The sequence below is a fragment of the Pagrus major genome, chromosome 12 (genome assembly GCF_040436345.1).
Source record: "Pagrus major chromosome 12, Pma_NU_1.0".
Lineage (NCBI taxonomy): Eukaryota > Metazoa > Chordata > Actinopteri > Spariformes > Sparidae > Pagrus > Pagrus major.
Window position 1 is genome coordinate 14,660,953 of NC_133226.1, and position 27,375 is coordinate 14,688,327.

Sequence of the window (27,375 nt, forward strand, 5' to 3'; positions counted from 1 at the left end):
CCATTGCGAGCAGTCTCGGTGCACAAAAGCGTTTCAGTGCACGTCCTACTTGTAAAGCGCTACAGCAGGGCGATTTTGCGCGTTCCCGTGACTCTCGCCATAGAAAACAAAGCTGAACGTCTTCCATAACAGCTAGGGGTGCAGACTTGAGGAATATCCGAATTCACCCTGGACACATCGCGCTGAATATGGATTTACAGTGGGTGTAGCATCGTTGGAGACCGAGCCTTCTCGGCTGGGGTGACGGCAGGACATTAGCGAAACCGACGAAAATAACATCAGTGTGTTTTTTTTTTTTCTCGGGGTGCTTTGTCTTGTCCACCTAACGATAGCAAACCACCATTCCCATTTCAATTGCAAGATCTCCAGCTAGTGATCACTAGCTGCCGCCGGGATGTATCATCATGTTGTCACCTAAAAGTAACTGCTAGGACGTCGGGATTGTGAAGGATAAGCAGAAAACCTCTCCGAGGTCCTGACGGGTTGTCACCGGGACCTGAATCTGTGTTAGCCACAGTCGCGGAACCCACTGTTTTCGGCGATATGGCGGAGCAGGGCTACTCATCTTGGTGAGTGCGCACAGGCATCGCGCTACCGATTAGTAGTAGCTACCTAACGCTAGCTACTGCTAACAGTCACTGCCGAGTCTGATTGATATAGGTCACTAAACCAATGAATTATATCTCTGACAATTCACGATAATACTTGGCTCTACACGCCAACGCACTGAGATGCGTTTATCACCGTCTATATGGCAAAATGTCTCTCATCCGAATATTTTTTTCTCCTGCAGCTCTGATATTGCTAACAGCTAACTTGAGCTGGCTGGTTAGCTAGCAGCGGCTAATCAGAGCCACCAGCTGATGCTGTGCTAACGCTACACAGCGTCCCCCGATTCCGACGGGTGCTATTGTGAGCGAGTGCTAAAGGAGCTAGCTGCCCTGACGGGTCGCTAAGCTCATTGAGTTAGCTCGTCAGTGAATGACTCTTTAGCTCATACTATCATTATTGCGTTTCTGTACAATAAGCACAGCGTTGTATGAAAGTGTCAGTCACATTAATGGACGTTAGCTGTGTCAACAAGTTAGCGTTAGCTTATTAAATGGTTAGCATTTCGTCGTCGACCCGCTGCACACCATAACAAAGGTTCTGCCGTGGAGCTAAGCTAGCTAACTGGCATCGCAGTCATGCCCCAAAATGCCAGTTTCAGGGTGAGCTTGGTATTCTGACCAGAAACACATTTAGATATTTGTGAGGTGTACACACTCGATGCCAGGTTAACGTTATAGTTGAATTTCAGTGCCTGGTGAAGAGGAGCTTAGACGAAGCCAGACAGAGATGATGGGATCACTGAAAAGCATTGTCCCCATGAATGAAAATGACCTGACTTTTGTTGAGGCCTAGCTAATCAATGTAGGCTAAATTATGCTTGTTTGATCCCAACAACTGGGGTTGAGTGTTTGTAATGATCACATTTTTTAGAAGGGCATCCTCTTGTGTGTGTGTAGTCCAAATCAATGGCTCTCTAAGCAGCAGACTGGGTTCATTGAATGGTAGAAGCACAGACATGTTGTGTTTTGATCTTACTAGTTTAACTAACTCCCAATTTATGTTGTAATATGTTGTGATCTTGTCTCTGTAGTCACTTAACATTGACTGTGTGACTTGAGTTTGAGCTCAGTTAATGGGAATTCAGGAAGCCTTTGTCAAACTACCATACCTTTTTTATTTTGTCGATATTTCTTTGCCTCTGTGTAATCATAGTTTTCATAAACATGCTGTCATGAAACTACACCACTGATCTAGGATTAAGCCAAAGATTCCCCCCGCTATCAATCGTCTCATTTGTAATCGTCACCATGACCTGCATTCTGTCAGGTAATGTGGACAGCTAAAAATATTCAGCAGGTAGACACGGCAGTAGTTTTATTTGGGAATTCACACCGACGGTTATTGTTTGGGAAAATCCCATCTATTAGTTATGTACACCAGCGTTTATTAATAGTGAATGAGTAATGTTGATTTTTGGGGGTTGTATTGTGGTGAGTGGCCTCATACACGCTGACAATTTATTAGATTATTGCTAACAACAGGTGATGAAAATCCTGTTTTACATGTTATTTGATCTGGATTAAGTAAAACACTAAAACAGAGTTGATTTATGAAAGTATTAATCTGATGTTTTGGGGTTTTTCAATGAAAGTGCTTGCATGCAGGGCTTCTTTTTAGTGCTGGTGGGTTGTGACAGATCTCTTCCAGCGATCAGAGGACAGATACACCAACACTTACACTTACAACTGTATTTGTATGTTATCTGTATCTGGATACACTATGTGGATAATCACATTCAGTCCTCGGGCGTTGGCGTTTACACCTTTATATTAATAAGCGTTGCTATCTCCACTCTGCCTGTGTTGTGATCTCAACACTTAAATTAAGCGGACTTGTCAATAAAGATGGTGCGTCCCAGGTCAAAGAGAGCATTGCTATGGACAGTCGTCATTCATTTTTAAATTCCTTTTTGTAAGGGGAGACTTGCCAGCATGCTATTTCCTTTATCAAGATAGTATATCCAGATACAGATCACATGTTGAAAACAAACATCCAGGGAAATAACTAGCCTTCATCAGTGAGGAAGAGGGGATAAATTCCAGCAGCTTCAAAATGGTCTTGTACATTTAGCTCACAGTCTTTGTTTTAAGTTAGGCTTAACATGTCTTGAATCAATCTCTGTATAGAGCACATAGACAGTACAGTATGATCAGTCTTTTCATTTAACTCTCCTTCAGACCACAAGTGTATTTCTTCAAATGGTGATAATTTCCTTTTTAAAATATCCCAACCTCCACCAGAGAAATATAAATCCTGTCTAAGTGGGCGTTGAGTATGTAATTGCTAGTTAATGTGCAAGCTAAGCAGAAAAACATTATTAAGGATAGTCACCATCTATTCTGCCAGAGACTGCATAAATGTCACCAAAGAACTTTAGAGGTAAATAATTGGTTCAGTTGGCTAAAACAATTTAAAGCATAGTTGACTTATCAGTACGGTTGTAAAGCAAAACTTTTGATTTGGTTTAACCGCTGCAGTGTGCAAAGACACTTTTACACCACACAGCAACATACAATCATCTGTAATTTGTGTCACGTGACTGGCTGCTTTACACTTTAAACGCTGTGTGGTTATGATTGTGGTTGAGAAATGTTAAATGTGTCTTTACTTCGTACAAACATCAGTGACTTGAAGTTACGCTACATGCTGTGCTATATTTTTTGCATTTTAAATGCACAAATGTTGAAGTTTTAAATCAGGCTTATCCAGGAGCGCAAAGCAATCTATCCTCTGCAAACATGTCCAACACGAGTCATTGTCTGTCTTAGTCTGCCTTAGTCTCTGTCACTTTTCAGCAGGAGAGTATCAGCTTAACTCACTCCAGACTACATCACATCTTGAGCCACTGAACGAAGCCCCACGCTGCCACAACCATGAATGCAGAAATACAAACGCTCATGTAGTTGTGACATACCTGTCACGTAAGAAGCGACACTTCTGCTATTCAACCATTTAGTCAAACAATCACACATTCAGCACTAAAGCCACTTTCTTAAGCACCCATAAGCATGAATAATCCAATATATTGTATTGGTGGTGTTTGGCTAAGCAGGTTTTTAGAAAACACAAATCTCTGATGACAGCGTGTTCAGACATTTGGTTTGGATGCCGTGCTCGGCAGCTGTTTCAAGTTGTGTTCTGCACAGTTAGTTTTATAGCAACTATATTGCTGCCTGGATAAATTACTAACAAGTAAACCACAGCATCTCATGTTGAGCCTTGTGGTAAACAATTGGCTAATGTACAGTTATGAAGTATCTTTCAGCAGCCTTCACAGCAGCAGGTAGCTGTGTAGCTGGCGTGATTCCTAACCATCAGTAAGTAGGTGGCTTTATGTTGCCACCACACTACTTTGTCTGTCAAGGGACTTGTTTTCTCCTACTTTCTCTTCCTTTTTCAGTTTTGCAGCTTGTCTGATGCATGCTCTGTAAGTCAGAACTTTTCAACCATCACATTTTAGGTGAAATTGTGAAAGTAGCGCTTCCTGAAGTGCACATGGTGATATCCAGTCACAGAGCCATGTTGGGTAACAGCAGCCCCGTGCAGTTGTCATATTGCATTTAAATGCATTTGTCCATCCAGGCTAGGAAACATTAATCAGTCACTGCACGCGCCATCGTCTGAAAGCTTTTCATCTGCTAATTTGGAAGGGGGGGAAATAATTGTCTTTAATCATAAACAGTTTTGTTTTGCTACTATTTTCGATCACAGAGAGGCCTTTTTACAGTAAGGATAAAGTATTGGACTTGCCTTAGCTGTTGGTTTTGCCCAGTTCTCATGTTTCTTTACTTAGCTTTAGCATCTTAGTTGAATGCTTTGCTGAACAGCCAAAAGGTCCAGTCTTTAATTCCTTCAGGTCTGGATGTAAGAGTGCGCTTAAAAATGTACCAGCAAGTTTAAGAATAAGCCTGAGAAAGATGGAAGTGTTGTGATGTGGAGAGGGAGGGACATGGAAAACAAAACAGCCATGTCAACGATCAAAGTTGTGGTCAAGATCTTACCATCAAAACAGACCTTTGTTGTTTGATGAGTGGCGCAGTAATTGAATGCCTTTTTGGAGGCATAGGAATGCAAACATACCTGTACTACCGGAGATGGCTGAATATATGTCACAAGAAGTCTTGACTCTGATAAGGAGATAAAGGTTCTCAGTCGTCCGGGTCATGGTAATTACAGTTGTTGACGATACAGTGCTTAGAACATTGATAAGGTGAGGAGATGTCACTCGCAGGCTCTGAAACACAAAGCCGCAGACAGCATATACACATCACCTTACTTTGTGACCTCACCCTAAACATGAGACTATAAAAGGGGAAAAAGATTATAAAGTCAAACCACTTAGCCCACACTGTGTCACTCATTTCATCTATTGAGTGATCTGCAGCAACCACATGCGTGAAACTGAAAGTCTGTTGGGTAATATGTAGCGCTTTCACACATGTACTTGGTGGATGACTTGCGTGTTCAGTTGTTCATCAACTTGCTGATAAATTGTTTCAGCGCTGTTGATTCTGCGGATTGTGTGGGGGATTCTCATGTTTGGAGAGAATCTTCTGATGTTCAGTAGAACAAAGTCGGGCCTGTTTTTCAGTATCGCAAGCAAAATCTGAGCACATTACCATATTTGCACAGTGGCATCACAACGCCTTATTGAGGCTACCTGCTAAGCTCATCACTGCAGCAGCTTTTTACTGCCTCGCAAACAGGACCAAAAGTTAGCACCAGCCGCCAGGCAGATGCTGGTGAAATATCCCAGTGGCTGGTAGATATGCTTCACTCACCAACCAAGAAACAATGGTAATCTTTAGAGTGGCTGGTAAAAGATGAACATTTACTAGCCATTAAGCAGTTAATGAAAAAATTAGTCAGTTCCAAAGTTTTAAATACTTATTGTGGTTGTTAAATGTGCTGCTGAGGACATTGTGTTGTACTGTGCGTAGCTTTTGGACAAAAAGGAGAGATTACAAGCTAACTTGCCAGTGTATTTGCCATTAACAACAACAGATTGTCTTTTACTGCAATTGTATTACAAATCAGCCCTGTTGTAGACGTTAGTGAGAATTTTTTCTTTCTTTGAAATTAGTGGATCAGCTGCTGCCTGCCATTAATTGTTACTGTTATTACCTCAGGCTGATAACATGGTGTCGCCCCCTTCGCTGTAGCCACCTGCTTGAGTGTATATAACCATCAATTTCTGAGATTAGTGTAGAATATTGTTTAGAGACTATTATCACAGTGATTGTGTAAAGGTTTGTCTTAAAGACTGTTGGCTTCAAGTTTCTACATCCCACTTGCTGAATATTGGACCAGAATTGACTCCCAAACTATTTGTGATCTCACAGATCATGCTCGTACGCCCACCTATTACAATCAGATTGTCAATGAGCACAGAGGAAATTTACACTTTCAGTAGATGAATGTGAAAACGGCCTTCTAGTGTCAAAATCTGCACATACATCAGTCTACACAGTGAATCAGCTCAAGCATTTAACTGTGGGAACAAGAAGAAAAACACATTTTTGACTGGAGGGGGACTTTAAATATGCCTGTTAATATTGGTATCTAATATACTTAAATATGCAATCATGTAGACATCAAAAATTAGATGATGGCTTCAGGTCCATGTTGACGACAGCAGTAGTCCAAAAGTATATTTGTTCTTTCCCTTTGGGCTTTTTCATTAGTGAAATGAGCAGGAAAAAACCATCCTTCCTCAGGAAACTTGGTTATTACGATCTAATCCCCAAATCCTATTATTATTAAGACCATCCACAGTATAATCTGATTCAAACTCAGTCTCTAGACACTGACTCATCAACTAATCATTCACACAACTCGCAAAGTAGGTGATGTTGTAATTTCTGCACATTTAAAATAAGCCTGCTCACCTTATTAACAGTAAAATCTAGTGTCGGAGTCTGTGTGATCTTTAGTTACAAGAATCTGAGAAAAATCCAAGAAGAAAAATGACGGCAACCCCTGTCCCATACACACTGTGTTATATACAGTATGCTATAAGTACATAGACTCAACAAAGCTGCTGTATTCTCAGCTCAGAGCACACATGGGCCTGTTTGAATCTGACGGATTACTGAAGCACCTGTTGCCTGAGTCCTGAACAGAAGCACCACTTAAGATTAGGCTTCAGAATTTAAGAGCCCAAATAGTTAAAGTTGGAGAGACGGTAGTCTAGTGCATCTTGAATTGTGAGGCCAAAACTTTCACCAGGGACGTACCGATTTATCGACCAAACTACGGTATTGGTTGATACTCATTTCGTACTGGCACATTCACGGGTAACTGGTTTGTGAAGTCCTTGCCATCAGCTTGTAAGCTATGTAGGCACTAAAAACTCTTATCCAAAAAAGTTTTATTAAAGATGCACCATGAAGTTTTGGGGCAGAAATTTTAATCTGAAGAGAAAACTCTTCATTGATTTTCATGACTGAATAAACAATGTCAGCAAAGGACGACACGATTCATTCATATGACTTTGTTTATATTTGCAGGAACCTTCTAACTAGCCACCTTTCTAGCTTCAAACACTATTCAGATATTTCAGAGTTTACTTACTCGGTAACGTTGCAAATGTTTTCTTCATGAGTTTGAATTTATTTTCCCAAACTACGTTGTGTACCTTTATTAAAGGTCATGTCATACATTTGTATGATTTAAATATGTGCTCTTTCTTAAAGATAGTGTAATGAAGGGCTTAATTACTTTAAAACTGTAATTATTTTTTATAATAAAGATTTAACCAAAAAAGCAATCACCTATCAGCCAATTTCACATCCCGGTGCATGCCTATCATTCACTCATTGTGTTCACCTGCAGTGAGAAAATTATCAAAATGTTAAGATTGGGTTGTCTTGATAGGTGCGACGAGCAGCTAGGACTGATTAGTCATTTCTCTAAAAGGTCCTAAAACAGGTACAACAGGGCAATACTGGTGACTATGAGCTCAATCGTGAACCGTGTAATTGTAATATCATGAACAAAACCCAACCCAGGACCTTACATGCCCTGTGTACGTCGATTATTTCCGTCTATTTCCATGTTGATCCCTTATCAACTCCCTATCAAACAAAGAAACACATGCCATAGATGGGTGTAAACACACACCAGAGCGGCAGTGCAGCAGTGCAGGGGAGCTGTACTTATTTTCATGGAGGCAAAAAGGTCACCGTTGATCACAAATTACATTCTTGTCACTGAAGGATGTAACCCATTACATTCATAATTGGAGAAGAAGGTGGAAGCAGATAAATGTTAATTCCCAGTTTAATGTCCAGCAGCAACTCCACCCAGTGGCTACTGTAAGCTGGTGGAAATGATAGTAAAGGAAATAGTAATGCTGGAGGCTCACAGTTGACTCTGTCTGTATAGTCTGGTGAGGCTTGAGTAAGACATTTCTGCACAGTCGATCCTAAATGTCCACGCCTCACATGGGCAGCGTTTGCAAAAGTCCTCATTGTGGCCTGGTGACCTGGGCCCTTAGTGGTCAAGTCATGCATGCAACTGGCTTGATGGAGGAGGACGGTATTGGAATTGTGTTATTGAAAACCAAGTCTGTCAGCGAACAAGGACGTCTTATGGCACTTTGGGCTGCCATCCAGCCCTCAACAGTCCGGGATTGTATTTTGTTTTTAAATGTTCCATTCATCTATCTCACCCATGTTCTACAGGCTTCTGTGCGCAGAATTCAGACGAAGCAGTTCGATGCTAGAATATGAATTAGGTCTGTGGTAGATTAAACTAGCTGTCTATGCGCTCGCTGTGTTGACAGTGAGGCAGTGACATCATTAGTGTGTGTGTGTAGAGAAGAACAAGGTCAGTTTCTTAATCACTTTCTTAATGCTTGAGCCCAAACTGCTGGCAAAGACATTTAACCTGTTTCGGGAAACTTGCCTGAATCAGGGGGTCAAATTTGGATCGACTATATTGTTAAATGTTTCATATGATGCACACGTTTGGTCAAGTATACCAGATCCAATTGTAATTTGACGTTTTTGTAAAGATGATGCCTGCTGAGAGTGTTTTTCAGCCATTAAGTAGAGGCCTGTGTTAGACAAACAAGACTGGGGCAAAGCTACACGCTGCAGTATTGTCCCGGTGTCCTGTTTCCACAGTGAACTACATGTTACCCCTCCCCTCCTAGACACCCTGTAGTCATCCCTGTGCTACTGAGTGAATGAATGAATGAATGAAAGAGACAGGGGATTCTTGCTTTTTCGCCCTTCAGTATCACAATGAAAACTGTGAATTCCTGTGTCACATGCGCACCAGAATGAAAAATGATTTGGAGCACTGTGTCTCTTTTATGCAAGTGCTGTTCACTTTGGAAGAAAACTAGTAATGCAGCCCAGTGATACTCAGAACTGAAACAGTATTCAGTGCATGCCAACAGAAAAGGGCTGATTTTTGTTGCAGGGCCTGATAGTTCCACACATTAGAAAACCAGCTTCTTGTTAGAAGATATAAACAAAATATATTGACCTTTTCTGAGCAAACCAAAACGTATAACCTCAAGAAACCAGTTGATACCATAATGGTGTTTATAGTGTTATCCTCCATATTCTTAATAATGTAATTTAAACAAATACTTCTGTGTTTTTTGCTCCCTTAAACACTCACACAAGTTTTGCTGGCATTGCGCATACATCCTGTGTGATCTAGTATGTTGCAGACGAAAACCATTTATATTCACTGCATGCTGCTTCACTCGAGTGAGGATTGAGTTGCTGGCTACAGTTGTAGTAGAGTGGGAGACATTTTTGCCTTCAAAAAGATGACCCGGAGTTCACCGAATCAAACTTTAACAAAAAAAAAAGAATTGCGTGAGTGTGGCACTGTGAACAGATGGCAGGGACAGAACATGAGACAGATGTTGGGTTCATTTTTCTAGCTCTGTATCTTGTAGTGTAAGACATATCCTCTTAAGTTCGTTAATTGTCAGTTAGAGGGTGTTGTCAGGGGGTCAGCGTGTCACTATTGTTCCTTTTCACTGATGTGGTTTTCCTGTGTGGAGCATCTGTTATGATGACTCTTAGCCCTCTCTATACCAACACTGTGTCAATTTCACTTCATTTGCCGTTCTTAACATCAGAAAAACTTAACAACTTCCTCAAAAATGAGCGATAAGTTCCTCTGAAGTCAGCAGTCAAGTCAGCAATTCAACAGTTATTAATATTGCCCAACTGCTACTAAACTTTTATGGCTGATACCACTAGAGTTTTACATAAACAAGTAACTCACCATTGTGATAAGAATCCGTTCAATAAGTGATGGTGACATTTTACAGTTGAAAGATAAACTTGTACTGCCGGAACAAACTATCTAACATCGACACTGTTGAGTAACTACTTCGAACATCTTTAGCATCTAGGCCTCTGTCCTGCAGTTTGTTGTTACTGTAAGCGATGTGGGTGTGTGACGAGGAATAAATCAGTCAACACGTTAAGGGTTTTTCTCATAACTTTAATGAGATCCAACACAGCACAGTACCATCCCACTCTGCTCAATTCATCATCAACTATCCGCTCTCTTTTTCTCTCTTCTTCCTCTCTCAAACCCATCAACTACCAGCTGTCTAAACAGCCTAGACTAACTGGAATATCGGATACTAGACTATCAACCTCACATTACCAGAAATACTAAATGAATATCTGTAAACAAGATGCTAGATAGTAATTCCATAAGAATATACAAAAAAATATACTCAACTTATGTCTGCTTAAATTATGTTTAAAGGGGCAATATACCCCATCTGATGTGTCTTCTTGTGCCTGGAGTCATAGTCTTGGTCAGAGTGGCTGTAAATCACCTCTGTACTGCATTTCTTGTCTTCAGACTGGCTTGAAGTCCAGTCTGATGTCCAGCCCAGTCAAGCTGAGCTCTGTTGACCATGATGACATCCCCGTCATCCAAGTTCGACTTCCGTCAGCTAATGTGGCAGCTAAGCTCCAAGGCTAATTGAGCTACCTGCTAACGACAGCTAGTCACCTTTAAACCCTATTATTACACAATTATATCTGCGGATCACAGTACACACAATTTCACTCTTGGATTACTTATCTGCCAACATATTCATCGATGTTAATATGTCTGCAAGCTAATGGCTGATATCTTGATCTGACGCTAGTTTAGAATAATAATTTTGAGTAATCACTGACAGGTTAAGGCTCACATGAGTGTAGTATCTATGAAATGTGAGGCATTGCATTGTGGGATTGTCAGCAAATGTAGTGTACATAGCTGTTTATTTGTTTGTTTTTTGTTCTTTTTCCCCATTGTGGGGTGTTTTTAGAGCATTATAGTGAATTTGTGACACTCATAAAATGGTGGATGGTAAATGTGTTGCATTAGAAAGCAAAATAGGGACCATTTCTGGCACAGGCCATTATTGTGTTCATACGACTGTAAAACAATATAATTGTATTAACTTGGTTGAATAGAGCTGATAAGGATGGCAAATGGATATGCTGATAGCTAATATAACTAAGTGTTCGATGCATTGATGCCTTTTAAGACATTGATGAAACCAGAGCTAAACTGCAGACTGAGAACAGCTTAGATGTCTCTTCGAAGGTGGAGCAGTGATGATTACATCATTATTTGGGTTGCTGGAATTGTATTTCTTTTTTTTCTTTTTTCTTTTTTACCTCTGGCCTGCATTCATGGCCTGTGAGTTTAACAGGAGCCAGAAAGGTCAGGATTGGGGTCAGACCTGCACCTCTAACTGAGGGCAGCACTTGACAATGCATGCCTTGTATTTGCCCCAGAAAAAGGCCTGCAGTATGAGGTAGCATGTCAAGTCAACGCTACGTCAAGGCCCCCAGATGAGTGATATGGGAACGATTTGGTGCTCAGATGCAGTATTGGACTGCACACTAGAAGCTTGATTACACATTTGTCTGGAAAACAAAACCAGTTAGATGACTTTATGCGGAGTTTTTAGGATTAGTCAGATGTGTGATTTTACAAACCTCTTGTTTCCGAGAGCCCAGGAAATGTGTTTGTTTGACTGATAAACAGGCTGAAAAGGAGCTGGATAAGTAACTCTCTTAATTCCTTTTCAGCCTTCATCAAAAAAGTACAGAACTAAGATGCCAGCCATCTTCAATCTTAAGTGTTTGGGTGCTCTTTTGAATGGCAACCTTTAGCTGAGGACTTGCATTATGATGTCCTTCATTAGCTTCTTTTTATTTTGTCTAGTCTGTTTAGTAAAACACAGATCACATGAGGAGGCTGTAGGTCAAGAGGTATTTAAATTTTTACAACTAGGTAGTTTTTGCTGCATTACAGTAATTTCAGCAAAGTCTACAGATTGCTTTTAATGTCATGTTTGTTTGCTATACTAGACAGTATAAAAAAGACAGATCTTCTTGCAGGAGTGTGTTCATGTGTTGCATGAACAGCATGGTTTGTATTTTTGATCGACAGTAATGGCTGATTCATTTCATCTTGCTCAGGCATTCAGGTTACTGTACGTCTCTTCTTGACGTACAGGATCATTTTTCATTAAACATGTTGCCTTCATCTTGCTGTATGACACAACAAATCGATACCAATATATATCGTTTAGTTTAGAACAATTAGAAATAGCTTTTTGGTGCTATGGGTGAGTCATATCCTCAAGACCATACCACTGCTCCTTGCATTGTAGACAGTTTCCACTTTGCCTAGAACCGTATGGATTACATTTGCCTCATTGATTTTCATAATCGATCGCTTGTTCTGTTTTTAAATGCAACAAAATTTGCAATTCCTATTTTGCTATCGAATTGTTTTCACTTTCCTCGCTTCCCCCACTTTCTTCTGTGTAATTATGAGGTCCACTTGATCTCAGGGGATCAGAATATATTCAGCCTTGTGCAAAAACAACAGGAGCGTTTTCTTTAAACGTGCAGAACCAGTGTGTGGTGTTGTCATTGTAAATGTTTTCACAACGTTGTATGACATGTTCTCCAAGAAGCTAAATTCTTCTCATCCCCTAATTTTGACTCCAGTGATGACAGTCTTGGCACTAAGATTGAACTGTACGTACCCAGTTCACCTTATAGACACAATGCACAGATCAGTTGGCCAGTGCATAGAATGGATTAGTGCCCAGTTAGTTAACACTTTTGTAGGTTTTTAATCTAAATTCCTGATATAAAAATTTCTCCACCCCACACATATCCACTGTGGTTGGCTGCCAAATGTGATGTGCTGCAGAGATTCAAAAGCGTTGGCGATTTAAAATGGCCACAACCAGTGTGAAATTGTCAGTAGTGCAAGATCTGAATAGATTGACTGAAATTACACTGGCAAAGGCCTGCTACTCTTTTCCACAGCATGGTGGTATGAAGAAAATATGGAAAGAACTGTGCAAACATGATCTATTCTGACGTTAAACTGATGGTTTGGATGTCTGAATTGATTATAGACTAGAATCCGGTTGGTAAACCACCTTTATTTTAAGAGAAAGGGACACATGTGTAGTTTAGCTGAGTTAAACAAATCCAGTGGTTATGATTTCTATCCTGGTTTTGGAAGCTTCATTTATTTTCTCTCTTAACCCAGGTTAAAGTTGACGTGGCTATAATAAGGTCCATTCTAACTCACCATCTCTACTCTGAGTGTAGCCCCAGTTAGCAAGGGTTTTTATTTGTTTGTTTTGGCTCTTGGTTAAGTGTTTTTGCTGGTGTGCGACATTTGGCTGCATTGTTAGAAATAATAACTGTGCAGGCAGGTTATCATACAACACTATTCTGTAATTTTTAACAAAAATAATGTGGCCTTTGGCTAAAACAATCGCTGTCACGTTTGGATAAGCATCATGGAGGGTGAATTGGCTGAGAGATAGTTTTTTTTTTCCTCTCTCTCTCTCTCAAAAATGATCAGAGAGGCTTATCAAACATTAAACTGAACACTGAAAAAAATATAACTGATCTGGCAGATAACAGGAAGACTCAGCACATCAGATGGTGATTGAACTCAAACAACAAATGTGTTTTCACTCACCTCGGCTTGTAATGAATCAGCAGTATGGTGAAAAATAAAGCGATTGTGTTTCGGGGGGAAAATGGCAGCTTGCAATGTGTAAAAGATTCCAGTCAGTCAGGACAGACAGACAAAAGGAGGAAGCAGCAGAGTCTTTTCACAGTATCGTTTGTGTATTTTAAGGCTGATTTACTTTCCTGCTGTGTATGTGATGTTTAATGTAGTCACAACGTGTGTTTAGTAGAAAAGTAAACATTACAAGTTGTTAACAGTTAATCAATGTAATGTCAGTATGAGGACAGTTGTTATGGAAACTGTGTGATTTATGGTTTAGCAGCAAAAACACTTTTACTTTTGTTTTCCAATTCAATTACCAAATGATATATATATATATATATATATTTATTTTCACTAGTTTTATTTAAAGATGTTTGTGCTCATGTTTCTGTTCCTCTCTCCCTCCTCTTCAGGGCGTACTCCCTAGTGGACTCCAGCCAGGTGTCCACCTTCCTCATCTCCATCCTTCTCATCGTCTATGGCAGCTTCAGGTGAGTGTCAATAAATAAATAAATAGCTGTCAGGAGGATAGCAGGCATGACTTTGAAAGCACGTCTTGTTTACTGCATGAGCTAAAACCTAAAGCCTAAAGTGCAATTTCTTTATAGTAGTCACAGGCCGTTGCTGCCCTGCATAACTAAAGCGTAATAGGCTTTTTTCCCATATTGTCAATATAAAATGTTCTCGTTTTGGGTCCCTGGCTGCAAGATAAAGAAAAGTTGCTTGGTTAGCTATGGTAAATGTGTTTATTTACCATCCAGCTTCTTTATGGACCCATTGCTCAGGGGTCAGTCTAGCAAAAATGTCCATCTTCTGGTTAATGAGAGTGAAAAAACACTTGTCGCAGCAGTGTAATGTAATTTTAGTACATTATATGCACTGAAAGAATCTACAGCCTTGCACCTAACGGTGTTTTGATTGAGTAAGTTGCATTTTAGGCTATTGACCAAAACAGATTTGTTATAGAGGAGTCTTTTTATCAGGTAAAAGGCTTCATAGATTTGAATCTCTGGCTGAATTGAAAAGAAGGAATGATTTGCTCATCTGTCTGTTATTGGATTGAAGATGCAGAATCAATGTCATCATCTCCTGATAAACAATATCTGCATAAATATGCAGGCTAATGATGCAGGATGTCTTATCTACCACCCACATAGAAAGAGGTAGAGAGGATGGTGCCAGCATGATGACACATGTTCACTACTTGATACAAGCCAATTAGGATGGCAAGAGAACAATGCATCACTCATGTTGGGTTCGTTGGATGGATTGTAGTTGTGATTTGGAAGTCGGAACTAATCAGAACAGCTTCTACTGTCAGGAGATAAAACCACTTACAGTCAGCAATTAGCCATCCACCTGTGTATTTTCAGTTTGTGGATAAAAAACCTGTAAAATTAAAATTCGGGACAAAAAGAGTTTTTTGCATTTAGGTGAGGTGAAAAAAATGTGTATCAATAAACAGAATTTGACAGTAGTGTAATGCAGCAGATCTAGCAAACGGATCATGGCATAATTTCAGTTTATTTCTTTTCTTTTGCATTTATTTAGTGAAGCAAGACATAATAAGTGATGCAAGACAAGAAATTAACTCGATGCACTAGGAATCATGACAGTATTAACATATGGAGGGAAGACAAACACCGAATACAGACAATGGCAACAACAAAAAGAAAAAGACTTTTGGCACTATGTATATCAGCAAAAGTTCCCATGAATGTTTGTGTGTCGGGTAATATTAAGAGGGAGTGATTTAGAAATAGCCGAAATGGAAATAGGGGAAAAAAATCAAATAAACATAGTAAGTTCAAGAAATCAAAAAGACAAACGAAAACAATGAAAACACGGGATAAAAAATAAAACCAAATAATATTAGGGTGAGTTTCCTTGGCAGGGAAGGTGAAATATCCTATTGTTTCTTTGTTTTCCTCCTCCTTGGTATTGACAACACCTTTTTTACTCTGTTCCGGCTGACGCCGTCAGGTGTTAGCAATGAACAAAAATTCAGCAAGGAAATGGAAGTATTTTGTGGGGAGATGTGAGACTTTTGGTTCAGCAGCAGAGTTCATAATAAGTTCACAGACCTCCTACACTCTGCAAAGTTCAGCCACCAGTTGAACGTTTCACCCAAACCTTTCACACTGAGTCAACAATGTAAAAGAAACAAAGGTGTTGTCTTTCCCCAAACTTTTTCAAAATTGAGTCATCTTCCGTTGACAGAGATATTCATACGCATAAGAGCCATCACTCAGTGAGAGTCGTCATCTCTAATTCATCCACCGTAGAATAAATCTCCTCCTCAGCCCTTCGCCTGATATTAACAGTTTACATGTTACGTGTTATATTCTGATTATCCAACACGCTCTCCTTCTCTCTCCTCTCCTCTCCATCGTTCCCTCCCTCTGCTGCAGGTCATTAAACATGGACTGTGAGAACCAAGAGAAGGATAAAGATGGCAACCCCACGACAACGGGGTCTTTCAATAACAGCAACACAAACAACAGTGAGTGTTGTATGAGTGAGTGAATTGGATTTACAACTTATCACTAAATTTTTTTTGTATTTTTAAATCTTTCTGACGTTGATGTTTGCATTGTTTTGCAGGTATTCAGACCATAGACTCCACACAGGCCCTGTTCCTGCCCATAGGAGCCTCAGTGTCCTTGCTAGTCATGTTCTTCTTCTTTGACTCGGTACAGGTGGTCTTCACCATCTGCACTGCAGGTAAGTGCCGCTCCTGAACACAACACAAAAACTCCACAGCTGTAGAATTACTGTAATGAGGCTTTCGCCTTTCAGCTCAGTAGTCACACACTGGGGAAGGCCTCTTACCTGCGTTGATTATTGAAACTGTGAAGATCATTAACTGCCCCAATGAGCTGACAGAAAACAACTAGAACCAGCGGTGTAGGCATATTAGTCCTTTGGTCTCACTGCTGTGCTTTGTTCCCCTCCTCAGTTCTAGCAACAATCGCATTTGCATTCCTCTTGTTGCCAATGTGCCAGTATCTGACCAGACCCTGCTCCCCACAGAACAAGTAAGGAAACCATGTGGATTCTTCATGTCTTTAAATTGTGTCTGCTGTTTCTAAAACGGCTCCATGCGGTTTTTTGTGTCTTTTATAAATATCTATAAAGCTCTTTCATTCCTTATATCCGTAAATCAACTTCTTCTCAGTTAAAGCTGATAATGTCTGCAGGCTTAGTACCACTGGGAGTAAGTGTGATATATATTTTGTTATTTGTTGAACTAGCCCTTTAACTTGTATCTTTTCACTTACGGCATAAAAATCTTAATAAATTGGCTAGTTCTGTTCCTTGATTATGATTGGCTGAGCCACATACTCCAAAAAACTCACCTGTGACCACATTACATCAGTATTACTTACAATTACAAATTGTTTCAAAACAGGACCATGAAATCGTCGAACGTAACTAAACATAACATGAATAAAATTTTAAACCTTACCTCGTCCATACATTTCTGTCCGAGTCATTTACATAGATTGATTTTCATCAGTAATAGTGGTTGTTTAACAAGGAAGACAACAACAAAACATTCCACCACCATTCGTTAACAGAGGCAGATTTTCAGAAAATCGAGCGCTCTCAGACACGATGCAAGTCCAAATACACCTAAGGGTCCTGTCAGCAAAGTCCCTGACACAGAGCTCAACAGAGCCCATGGGGGTGAATTTCCTTGTCTCCATGTTGCCACAGATTTGTAAAACGGTCAGCCCTGAGACGATCTACACTAACCACTGCTTACAGCACCACTGTACAAACTCTCTGTTGCTGGCTCAGAGAAATCATGTCGGAGACGGGGCATAAATGTGAATTGTCCCTGCATTCTTACTGACAAGGTGCTGGAACTATATCCCTGCTTCTGGCACAGCGTAATTAAAACGCACCTGTCCAGAGTTAAACACCTGTGTCTAACAACACCCCTTAGCTGTAAACCGCAGCCTCTTGGGCTTACTGCTTTATGGCCTCCTGGCTCAGGAGTCTGGACATCTCAAGCTATAGAAAAGCACAAGGGATCACCAACCCACCTACTCAATAACCAATGTGACCACCTCCTCTCTAGTTACAGATTCAGAGCGTCCTATCTGGTTTCAGTAAACCTTTGTCTGCTCCACAGAGCCAGTAATAACCCAACCTCTAACCCAAATCTCATTTCTGCTCAGTGTTTAGACTGTTGTTGTTGTTACCTGTAAATAACGGCTGCTCATGAAATAGTTTGCATATTTATCAGTTATGCATCTGAGGCCTATTGTCATTTCAGTCTTGTTCAGATAAAATCCAAATGAGATTCAAATTTCCCTTTCATTTACATTTCGCAACGTATTTGTATCTTGGCCAGATATCAAGTCTGATAGCAATTCGTCTTGCAAATCAGGGTCTCATCATCACTCAAGTCCAAAAGATGATAATACACCTGAAGCTGTTGGTAAACAGTAAAAAAAACTCCAGAGGAAGAATCACGTCGCCACTTCCGCTGTGTTGGTTAATGCAAAAGCAACTATCCATAAATTACTCAAACACACAGGTGAATCACTTTTATGGATTGCGTGCAGGGCAAGCATTTTATCATCACTCTCAGTCCACTCCCTCAGTCCTCTTGTAGCCGATTTGTTCTTTGCACATCATTAAGTATGTTCAGCTGTAAAGTAGATCATCCTGTAAATGTTTGCCTGTGATTTAGAAAGTGTCTTGTCTTTTTGCAGAATTTCCTTTGGCTGCTGTGGGCGTTTCACTCTGGCTGAGCTCCTGTCCTTCTCCCTCTCCGTCATGTTGGTGCTCATCTGGGTGCTGACTGGACACTGGCTTCTCATGGACGGTGCGTCTCTGTCATGGCTTGTCTCAGTGTGTCTGCGGCAGGGTTTTTCCATTCACATGAAATCAGTCAACATCACAAAGCGTTTTTCAAGGTTCACGGTAAATAGTTCTGAAGTGGAAGGATCTCTTCAGAGGATTATCAAAGTAGCCAGTTACAGAGAATGTTGGTGTGTGAGGAGATGTTCTGTTAGCGTCGCTGCTAACTGCTAAATTCATCCATCATAATCTTCAATAAAGACATCTGGACTGAATTCAGTTTTCATCATCTTGGGAAGAAAGAACTTGTCATGACTCATACAACATGACGTTTTACTAATACTATTTGCAGACTCTTTATGCAGCGAGCCGGTTGCTAACACAAGAGGAATGAACTCAGTTTAGTCTGCTGTGTAAAACACTACTGACATTTAAGCGAGGTATTTTAGCAAAACACTGACAAAGCAGAGAAAAGTGTGTGGGCGTGTGCTCTTCTTTTATCTGACCCAGTTGACTTCAGTAATTTGAAACATATTACAGTCATCTTGAGAAATGTGAACAACGCAGGCCTGTGACAAATGGGAGCCTGTCATTATCGAAAATAAACACACTTAGATAAAAATGTTGAAACTGGAAAATAGTCAGAAGAATCCAAAGTTCTCGCTGTGTGTTCTCTGGGTTCCTGTCATTCTTACGTCTGGTTAGAATAAATGCAACAGTACACGCACTTTCTTAGATTTCAACACCATCTTGTGTCGTATCCGGTCATAACTCATGCACCCAAATGTGAATCAGGGCACAAGCAGAGAAATTTCATCAGAATAGTCTGACTAATTAATTAGGCTTGTGTGCACAGTAATTAATGTTTCTTAAATAAACTTGCTAATAGCAGTTCCCATGTTGCTATCTCAGCTCTTTTTCCATGAAACTGTGTCTTAAGTGTCTTGTGTTTCTCCTCCCTGCAGCTCTAGCCATGGGCTTGTGTGTCGCCATGATAGCCTTCGTGCGGCTTCCCAGTCTGAAGGTGTCTTGCCTGCTGCTGTCAGGACTGCTCATTTATGACGTGTTCTGGGTAAGAAACACTCCCATCCAAAAATTCACCTCCATCACAGCTGCTGCCATGAGGTACAGCAGAGTGTGTATATAAGGACACACTCATTTAAAAGATATCCACAAATATTTCCCTCTATCAGACATTATGGAAAGTAATAGTTCAGCCCTTACATTTGTTTTCTAAACACAGACGAGCAAATACCTCCCTGTCTGATAGATTATTTCAGCTTATTGGCTAAAGAAACTGGGAAGTGAGCGTTGATGCTGAGAGCGGAGGTTGTGTTAACTGAATATTTCCTGTCATTGACTGAATTTTTTAAATTATGATGGAAAAATCTGAAGGCTTACCGTCATTTTGAGAGATTAAAACTCTGTAAGCGATCAATAGTGACGTTAGTAATTCACACTCAGCACTGTCAATAACCCCATGTAGACCACATATACAAAAACCCCCTCACTATAAGGCTGCTAGACCGGATGCCTTGACAATCCCCTCCACAGCATCTCCCTTAATGAATTTGAATACACTCAAGCGAGCACCAAGGTTAAATCCATATACGGACCAGGGGGAAGGTTTGAGTTTGGCTAGGTTACATGTAGACAGTTGAAATTGTCTAAATCTGAAAAACAATAGTAAAAATAAACTTTATTTATATAGCTACTTTAAAAACAGAGTTTTACAAAGACTGGCGAAGACAGGAAGACGATATCACAGAATAAACAGTCAGCAGTCAACACAGGGAAACGGGAAGTTAAAACAAGAAGGCAAAATACAAAATATAGTAACAGAGTAATTACAAATAAGGGGAATAAAACCGATAAATCAGGCAAAATCACACAAAAAAGATGCAGATAGAGATAAGTAAAAGAATAAAATCAATAAAGGACGATAAGAAGATGACATCACATCAGAGGAATTAAAAACGGATCAAAAAGTGCATCATTCAAAATTTGCCATGTTTTAGAGTGAACAAAAAAAAAATCATTCATCTTCTTTGTGTGGTGTTGACATGAAAAGTGACATTTGTAAGCTTGTTCTGTTTAATTTTATTCTGATTGAGATGTGTTTGAAAATGAAATGTTATCAAACAGGTTATGTCTCACTATCATTAAAGCATCACAATTAAAATGACTCATAATAGTAGATTATGATGGGATTTTTACAACCCTGTCCATCAAAATGACAGACTGCAAGAAAGTCTAAAACAACCTTTGGCTGAGAGCTACCTACTAAACTCAACCTTTTATAAACGGAAATGAACCAGATAAATATCTAGAAAGGACAGCAGGTGTCTGTCAGAGCCTAAACTAAGATGAACACCCCTTTTTCCTCTGAGAAAGTAAAAACATTGATGTCTAGTTGTTATTTCCTGTCCCTTGTAGATTCAGGTGAGAATGATTGGCAGTATCTTACATTGCCCCTGCTCGGATCAGCACTTAACACAACAGCCACTTAAGAGCTTTAGTGTGACAGAAGTCACAAAGAAGCATCATCTTATGATTGATTATTTTAATATGAGGGTGTTTATCAGTAGGCCAGTGAGTGACAGAGGCAGGAAGATGTGGTTTTGTTTGAGTTTTTATAAGAACTGCAGTGTGTTTTTTTTTTTATATATATATAATTTAATTAAACCACAGAACATAATCAGTTTAGATCTGAGGGATGTAGAGCTCGGGGGGGATCTTTGAGCACCTGGCTGCTCTAGATGTCTTATCTTTTTCATCCAGATAATATGTTTGTTCAAATAGTTGGAGACATTGCTTCCTAGAGAGGATTAAAGATGAGTACAACACATGTTTTACTACAGAAAAGGGTCAGTTTCACACAAAGAAATGTCTTATATAACATTAAAACCGAGCAAAACCAACCATGTCTGACACCGCACAACAAACTGCTCCTGGTGATGTTCCTCCAGTGAGCATATTCTCTGCTGTTGCTCTTATCTTTAGCATATCAGGCACCTAGCAGCCTGCCGACACACACACTGCCTTCAGTGTTATCTCCTTACTGATGCTGACTATCTATATTCACAATAGATGAATGAGATAAATTAATCCCTACCTGTGCCTGCTGTGAGAAGTTGTTTGAAGCATTGAATCTACCTTTTTATAACAGCAGAACATTTGGTGATTGTTAATCTGAAACTGTTAGTAGCAAATAAGTTGAGAATTATTCTGATGATCAGTTAATTATTATTCTAATACCAAACAGGAGAGAGTCTTGCCTGCTTATGAAAATAAACTGAACATTTTTGAGATGTAATGAGATGTCATCAGACTCTGGTGAACTGGGATTTTACCACCGGCTAAATTCCTCCTCTCTCTCCTCCAGGTGTTCTTCTCAGCCTACATCTTCAATAGTAATGTGATGGTCAAAGTTGCCACCCAACCTGCTGAAAATCCCATAGATGTTCTGTCCCGGAAGCTACACTTGGGGCCGGGGATGGGCCGCGACGTCCCCCGCCTGTCCTTACCGGGCAAACTGGTGTTTCCCAGGTAAGTCTGATATAACCATGGCGAGAAAAACACTATTACTGCTACTGATCAGCTTCTGCTGTGTGTTTGTGCTTACTTCACTTGTTCTGTGGTTGTTGGCTAAACTGTTGCCATGTTGCCTTGAAATGGTAGTGTTTGTCTGTCAGTCCAGACCGACCGCTATTGACAAGTAGGGTGATATGATTTTGATTATCACCTGACAAAGGCTGAGCAATTTATTGATATTGTATTGTCATTGTGATATTAGACTATATATTGTCTTTTTTGGATATTGTGATATGACATAAGCGTTGTCTTTTCCTGGTTTCAAAGGCTGCATCACGGTAAAGTCAGACTGTTCTACTTGTTCTAATGCTTGCCTTTACCCACTTTGTCATTATAACCACATTACCAATGATATTTATCAAAAATCACATTGTGTATATTTTGTTAAAGTACAAATAGTCATCCCTACAATATTGTCGCAATACTTCAGTATCCTGATATTTGATTTTGTTACCAGTCCTAGAGTTTTTTCAGTACTTTTGAGTTGATTTCCAAATATGGAGATACATATGGTGTATTTCAATATAGCCTAAAAACACTATTATTTTAAGGCCATATCGCCTAGTTCTGACTTTTCCTCTAGCGCCACAATCAGGTCAAAAATTGCACTTGTTCCCTCTAAATGGTCACATTTGAAGTTGGTATTAAAATCCAGATGTAATATGATGCAGGGCGACACAATATTGTTGAAATATGAAGATAATGGTGCCTGTCTGTAGACAATCTCATTGCACGTGACCAAACCCCACTAAACATTCTCACCTCCACACAGCTTACCAGTTATGGTTTTAAGTGGATGTGAACTTTGGATTGTAGGTTTGGAAAGTTAGAGAAACAGTCCTCCCATATCAGACATAGTGTACTAGCACCTCGGTGTTGGTGCTGAGCCTCCACCTGAATCTGATACCTAAACAGATGGAGCGGAGCATTATTTTATAACCTACTTGTATCAATATTTTGTCATTGTAATGTGTAATAATGTTGTTGGGCACTACAGCCTCAGAGCAGTTGACTTTTTGTTCAGATTTGCGTGCAGAAACCAGTAAGGAAATGGTGACGTGCCATCTATGCACCATGTTTCTAGTGTTCCTGTATCCTTCCATCCTAAACGTTTTTTTGCTTCTTTCTCGTCCCTGCAGTTCCACAGGAAGTCATTTCTCGATGCTGGGGATAGGGGACATCGTGATGCCGGGGCTGCTGTTATGCTTCGTCCTGCGCTATGACAACTACAAGAAGCAAGCGAACGGGGAAGTCCCGGGACCTAACATGTCCGGACGCATGCAGCGCGTCTCCTATTTCCACTGCACTCTCATTGGATACTTTGTGGGTAAGCGAGCAATCGATGGACGGATGGATGTGAAAGGTCGAGGGTTTAGTTGTCGTTTAGAGGTGACGGTTTTATTTGTTTGTGTACCGTTGTTTTGGTATTTTGTCTTTTGAGGTCTGTGACAAGACTTTTTTTTTTCTAATGTGATTGATGTTGATGTAATTCTGTCTCTAGGACTGCTGACTGCCACCGTGGCCTCCAGGATCCATCGTGCTGCTCAGCCCGCTCTGCTCTACCTGGTGCCCTTCACCCTGCTGCCTCTGCTCACTATGGCCTACCTGAAGGTACAACAACAGGATGACACAGTCACTTATTTACAAAGATCAAGATACAAAGTTCAGCTCTGGGTGTTTTTGCAGAATTCAGCAGTTTGCTCGCAATCTTTACTGTTCTTTGCAACAAATGCGCGAGGGATAAATATAACAGCTGGATGCCACCTGCAGTTTTCAACAGTGCAGCTTATATCTGTGTTGACTTCACACATTCTTTCTATTAAGGGTTACATCCTGTTGAAGTGCATGTGTTTTTTTTTTTTTTTGTTATCTTGCAGAAATGTTTCTTGTGTTACAATGACTGTAAGTCACTGTGGACTTCAAAACAAGGTTAACAGAACAAATATTCTAACTGCAGCAGATAATTGGCTCTTACTTTTATGTCTGTTTACTTCCTTTTATTTTTAGATCAGGCAGTAGAGTCACTAGTCATCAGTGACCTTTTTTATTCTGACAAATTATTATTCAGTGAATTTTAGTCTGTTAGTTTGCAGCTCATAAAACTAAAGAATGCTTGCAGAAGTGAGTATACATGGTAGAGAGTTTATTTTTACTTCAGTAAAATGTGGAACAAAAGTTGTCTTTGCTGAGCCTGATGAAGATCTATCAGAAAACATTTGATTCCAGACTCATGACCCGTGTCCAATCTGGTTTCCGTGCTCCACAGGGAGATTTGCGGCGCATGTGGTCAGAGCCCTTCCACACCAAGACCAGCAGCTCCCGCTTCCTGGAGGTATGATGCAACCCGGGACAAACGACCAGCGCGGGGAGGACTGCGGATCCTTTACCTTAATTCGAGGGAAGGAGAGAGGGCGCACTCACAGTGAGGCCATGTCGTCATCACTCGTTCATGCTTTCCGCCAATCTTCTGTGAAAACCCTCAGAAGGACACCAGTGTGTGGATCACAAACGCCCCAACACGACTCATCTTTGGTCCCTACATCCTCCCCCCCTCTGTTTCATCTCCGCTTCCTCTTTTTCTGTTTATTTCCTCTTCATTACAGCACATCCTGCCTATGCTGTTTTTACTCTGCCCCCCTCCCCCTCCGCTCCCTCTCTTTTTCCTCCCTCTATAGTTGGTCTCATTTGCCACTTCCCTCCCATTCGTCAGGCCTCTTCTCTTTGCGTTTTCCTTCATTTTCTCTGCATCGCTGTTTGTCACCGACTCAGATGAACTCGAGGGCCACGCCTCTCCCCCCATTTTGTGGACTTAGGGTTGTGAGACATGGCTGGGGTTTATATATATTTTTTTAGCATTGTCGTGGTCGTTATTATTATTATTATTATTATGATTAATATTATTATTATTATTATTATTATTATGGAACGATTTCAACAAACGGAGAAGAGGCGGAGGACACAGGACAGTGCTCGGGAGCAGCGACACAGTAAAGGAGAAGAGTCTTCCCCCTCCATCCGTCTCCCTCCTCCTCCCCCACTACCTTCTTCTTCATCTGTCCCGTCATCCCACAACAACAACGGCCTCTTCCCGGCACTCCTCCGACACTCCCTGCGAGCCCCACCCTCCTCCTTCTCTGTTCATCTGCTGTCCCCACCCTCACAGATAACTATGTATTTTATTTAGAAAAGTTTTATTCTTGGCATATACAGAAATGATGCATTATAAATTGTTAAGCGTCCCCCAGTGTTTCAGGGGCCGCTTATATTTGTATATATGTGTATTTGCGGTATCTTTGAGTTTGTATTTGTGTTCGGGAGCATGTCGAATAGGGTGGGAAACTGACGCCAGCCGACAGCCGAGTTTTGGTCAATTGTGGCTGCCAGTTGAGTTGAGTCGACTGGTGAGCGTCCATCATTTAGAGGTCATTTTCTACAGGACTTGTGTAATAGAAACGTTGCTGATAGATTTATTTGGGGGGGGGGGAGAAAAAAACAAAACATCTGCATCGGTGGCTGGTCGATGAAAGTTTCCTGCTCTAGTGTTAACGTGTGTGTGTGTGTGTGTGTGTGTGTGTTTCTTTCTGTGTGAGTGTGTGTATGTGTGAGAGAGAGAGCGAATCAGACGAGTGAACGGTTAATTTACTCGGTTTTAATTTGAAATCATGAACATGTTAAAGAAACAGTGACAATAGTCAGGTTTCCATTGAGCTGGATCCTAAACACATGACATGTCTAATGTTTGTGTCTAACTTGTAAAAATTTCCAGAAAACCCAACCGAGGGTCAATTTTCTTTTTATCGTCTCTCTGTGGACAGGTGGAAATGTAAACAGTGTTTTCTTTTTTCAAATAAATGAATGTTGAATTAATTTTAAGGTATGCTATGTTACTTTTCATCTTGACAGCTCATCACGACACGCATCATGCTGGTTTTCTACCGAGTTTCTCTCACGCACATCCCAAATTGCCACGTGTTTATGGCCATAAAACACTAAAAGCATCTTATTTCAGCTTTCATGTGTCTTTAAATGTCCGAGCATGATGATATCAGATCAGTTTTTCTACGTTTTTGACTAAAGACGAGTCAGTGGAGCAGCAGCACAATGGCACATCTCATCTGAACTTTGTAAATGTCAGTGTTTCACCTCAGTCGATGAAGGCCTGACTATTGCGAGACGAGGGTCGGTGTGATAATGAAGACGTACTGTGGTTAGATTCATATGTAGTTACTGTTGAAGGGTTCTCTGGGTGGATGTTTAAGTGTGTGTGAGTGTGTGTGCCTGATCAAATAACATGATGAAGTCTGTTTGGACCTAGGGAAGGGTGAAAATCAGATATGGAAAATGGAAATTAGAAATTAACCCATAGGATGTTTCTGCTGTCAACATCTGGTCCCCGACAGTCTCTTTTCTTTCTGTCCTTCCACTTTTTTTGTGGTGCTTGTCAGTTAATATCTAATGTATACTGAATAATGTGTGAGTGAGTCGGAGAGATGTAGGGACGACGCAGTTTGCTGGCTTTTTTGTTTTGTTTTTTTACTTTTTTATGCTCTCTGGCCGTGCATGTTAAGTGTACAGTGTATCATTTCTCAGACTGCATCAACAGGGCTGCTGCAGTTTGGAGTCTCTGCTGGCCGACACCGAGGCACTGGACCTAAAAATGAGCTCGCCTACGCAGAGCAGCGTCAGTGGGTGGGATACAAAAAAAGACTGCAGGTCAGAAAGACTGCGATTGGTCAGCTCTGACTGATATCACGACCTGAACGCTGTCGGGTCGGGACGTCCGACCTGCCGCTCAGTGCGGTCGTCTAAACTCGGGACATCGAGGAGCCACAAACCCCCTTTCACCTCTTCATGGACATGGCGAGAAAATATATAGATTTATATACATATATATATACATATATGTGTGTATATATACAGACATAAATAATTGATGATGATCATGGTGATAACAACAGAAGAGTTTTTTTTATATAGAAAATGGATTTCTTTTTACCCCCTTTGTTTTTTTATGTTTTCTTTCCGTAGTGCTTTAGTTGTTTTTTTTTGTTTCGTTTTTTCTCTCCCCCTCTTCTCCCCTCCAGCAGAGGACTCGAGCTCTGTTGGTGCATTGATATTACAGCTGAATGGATTCTGTATAGAAAAATGGTGAATAAATAAATTAAGAACTGTGTAGTGAAAACATGAATCCTGAAGCGCTTGATCTAAAACACTTTGTCTCCTTTTAACCCCTCCCTCTGCCCTCTCCCCTTCTTCCCCTCCTCGTTCAGGATTCTGCTGTAAATAAACATGACTCTAACTGTAGCACCAGTG

At 40.5% G+C, this 27,375-nt stretch overlaps 1 protein-coding gene across 2 annotated transcripts; it reads left to right on the top strand.

The window, feature by feature from the left end:
• sppl3 (signal peptide peptidase 3) lies at window positions 1-27,366 on the top strand. Of its 2 annotated transcripts, none has more exons than XM_073478279.1 (11): window positions 1-569; window positions 14,067-14,144; window positions 16,065-16,171; window positions 16,258-16,377; window positions 16,613-16,691; window positions 18,381-18,493; window positions 19,434-19,540; window positions 21,854-22,017; window positions 23,202-23,389; window positions 23,564-23,673; window positions 24,329-27,366. In XM_073478279.1, exons 1-11 carry the CDS (start codon window positions 544-546, stop codon window positions 24,398-24,400), a joined length of 1,164 nt encoding a protein of 387 aa, XP_073334380.1. In that variant the 5' UTR covers window positions 1-543; the 3' UTR covers window positions 24,401-27,366. The 2 variants fall into 2 exon arrangements, with proteins under 2 accessions (XP_073334380.1, XP_073334381.1); XM_073478280.1 differs by having other exon boundaries at window positions 2-569; window positions 16,065-16,156.
• Window positions 27,367-27,375: the final 9 nt, after the last annotated feature.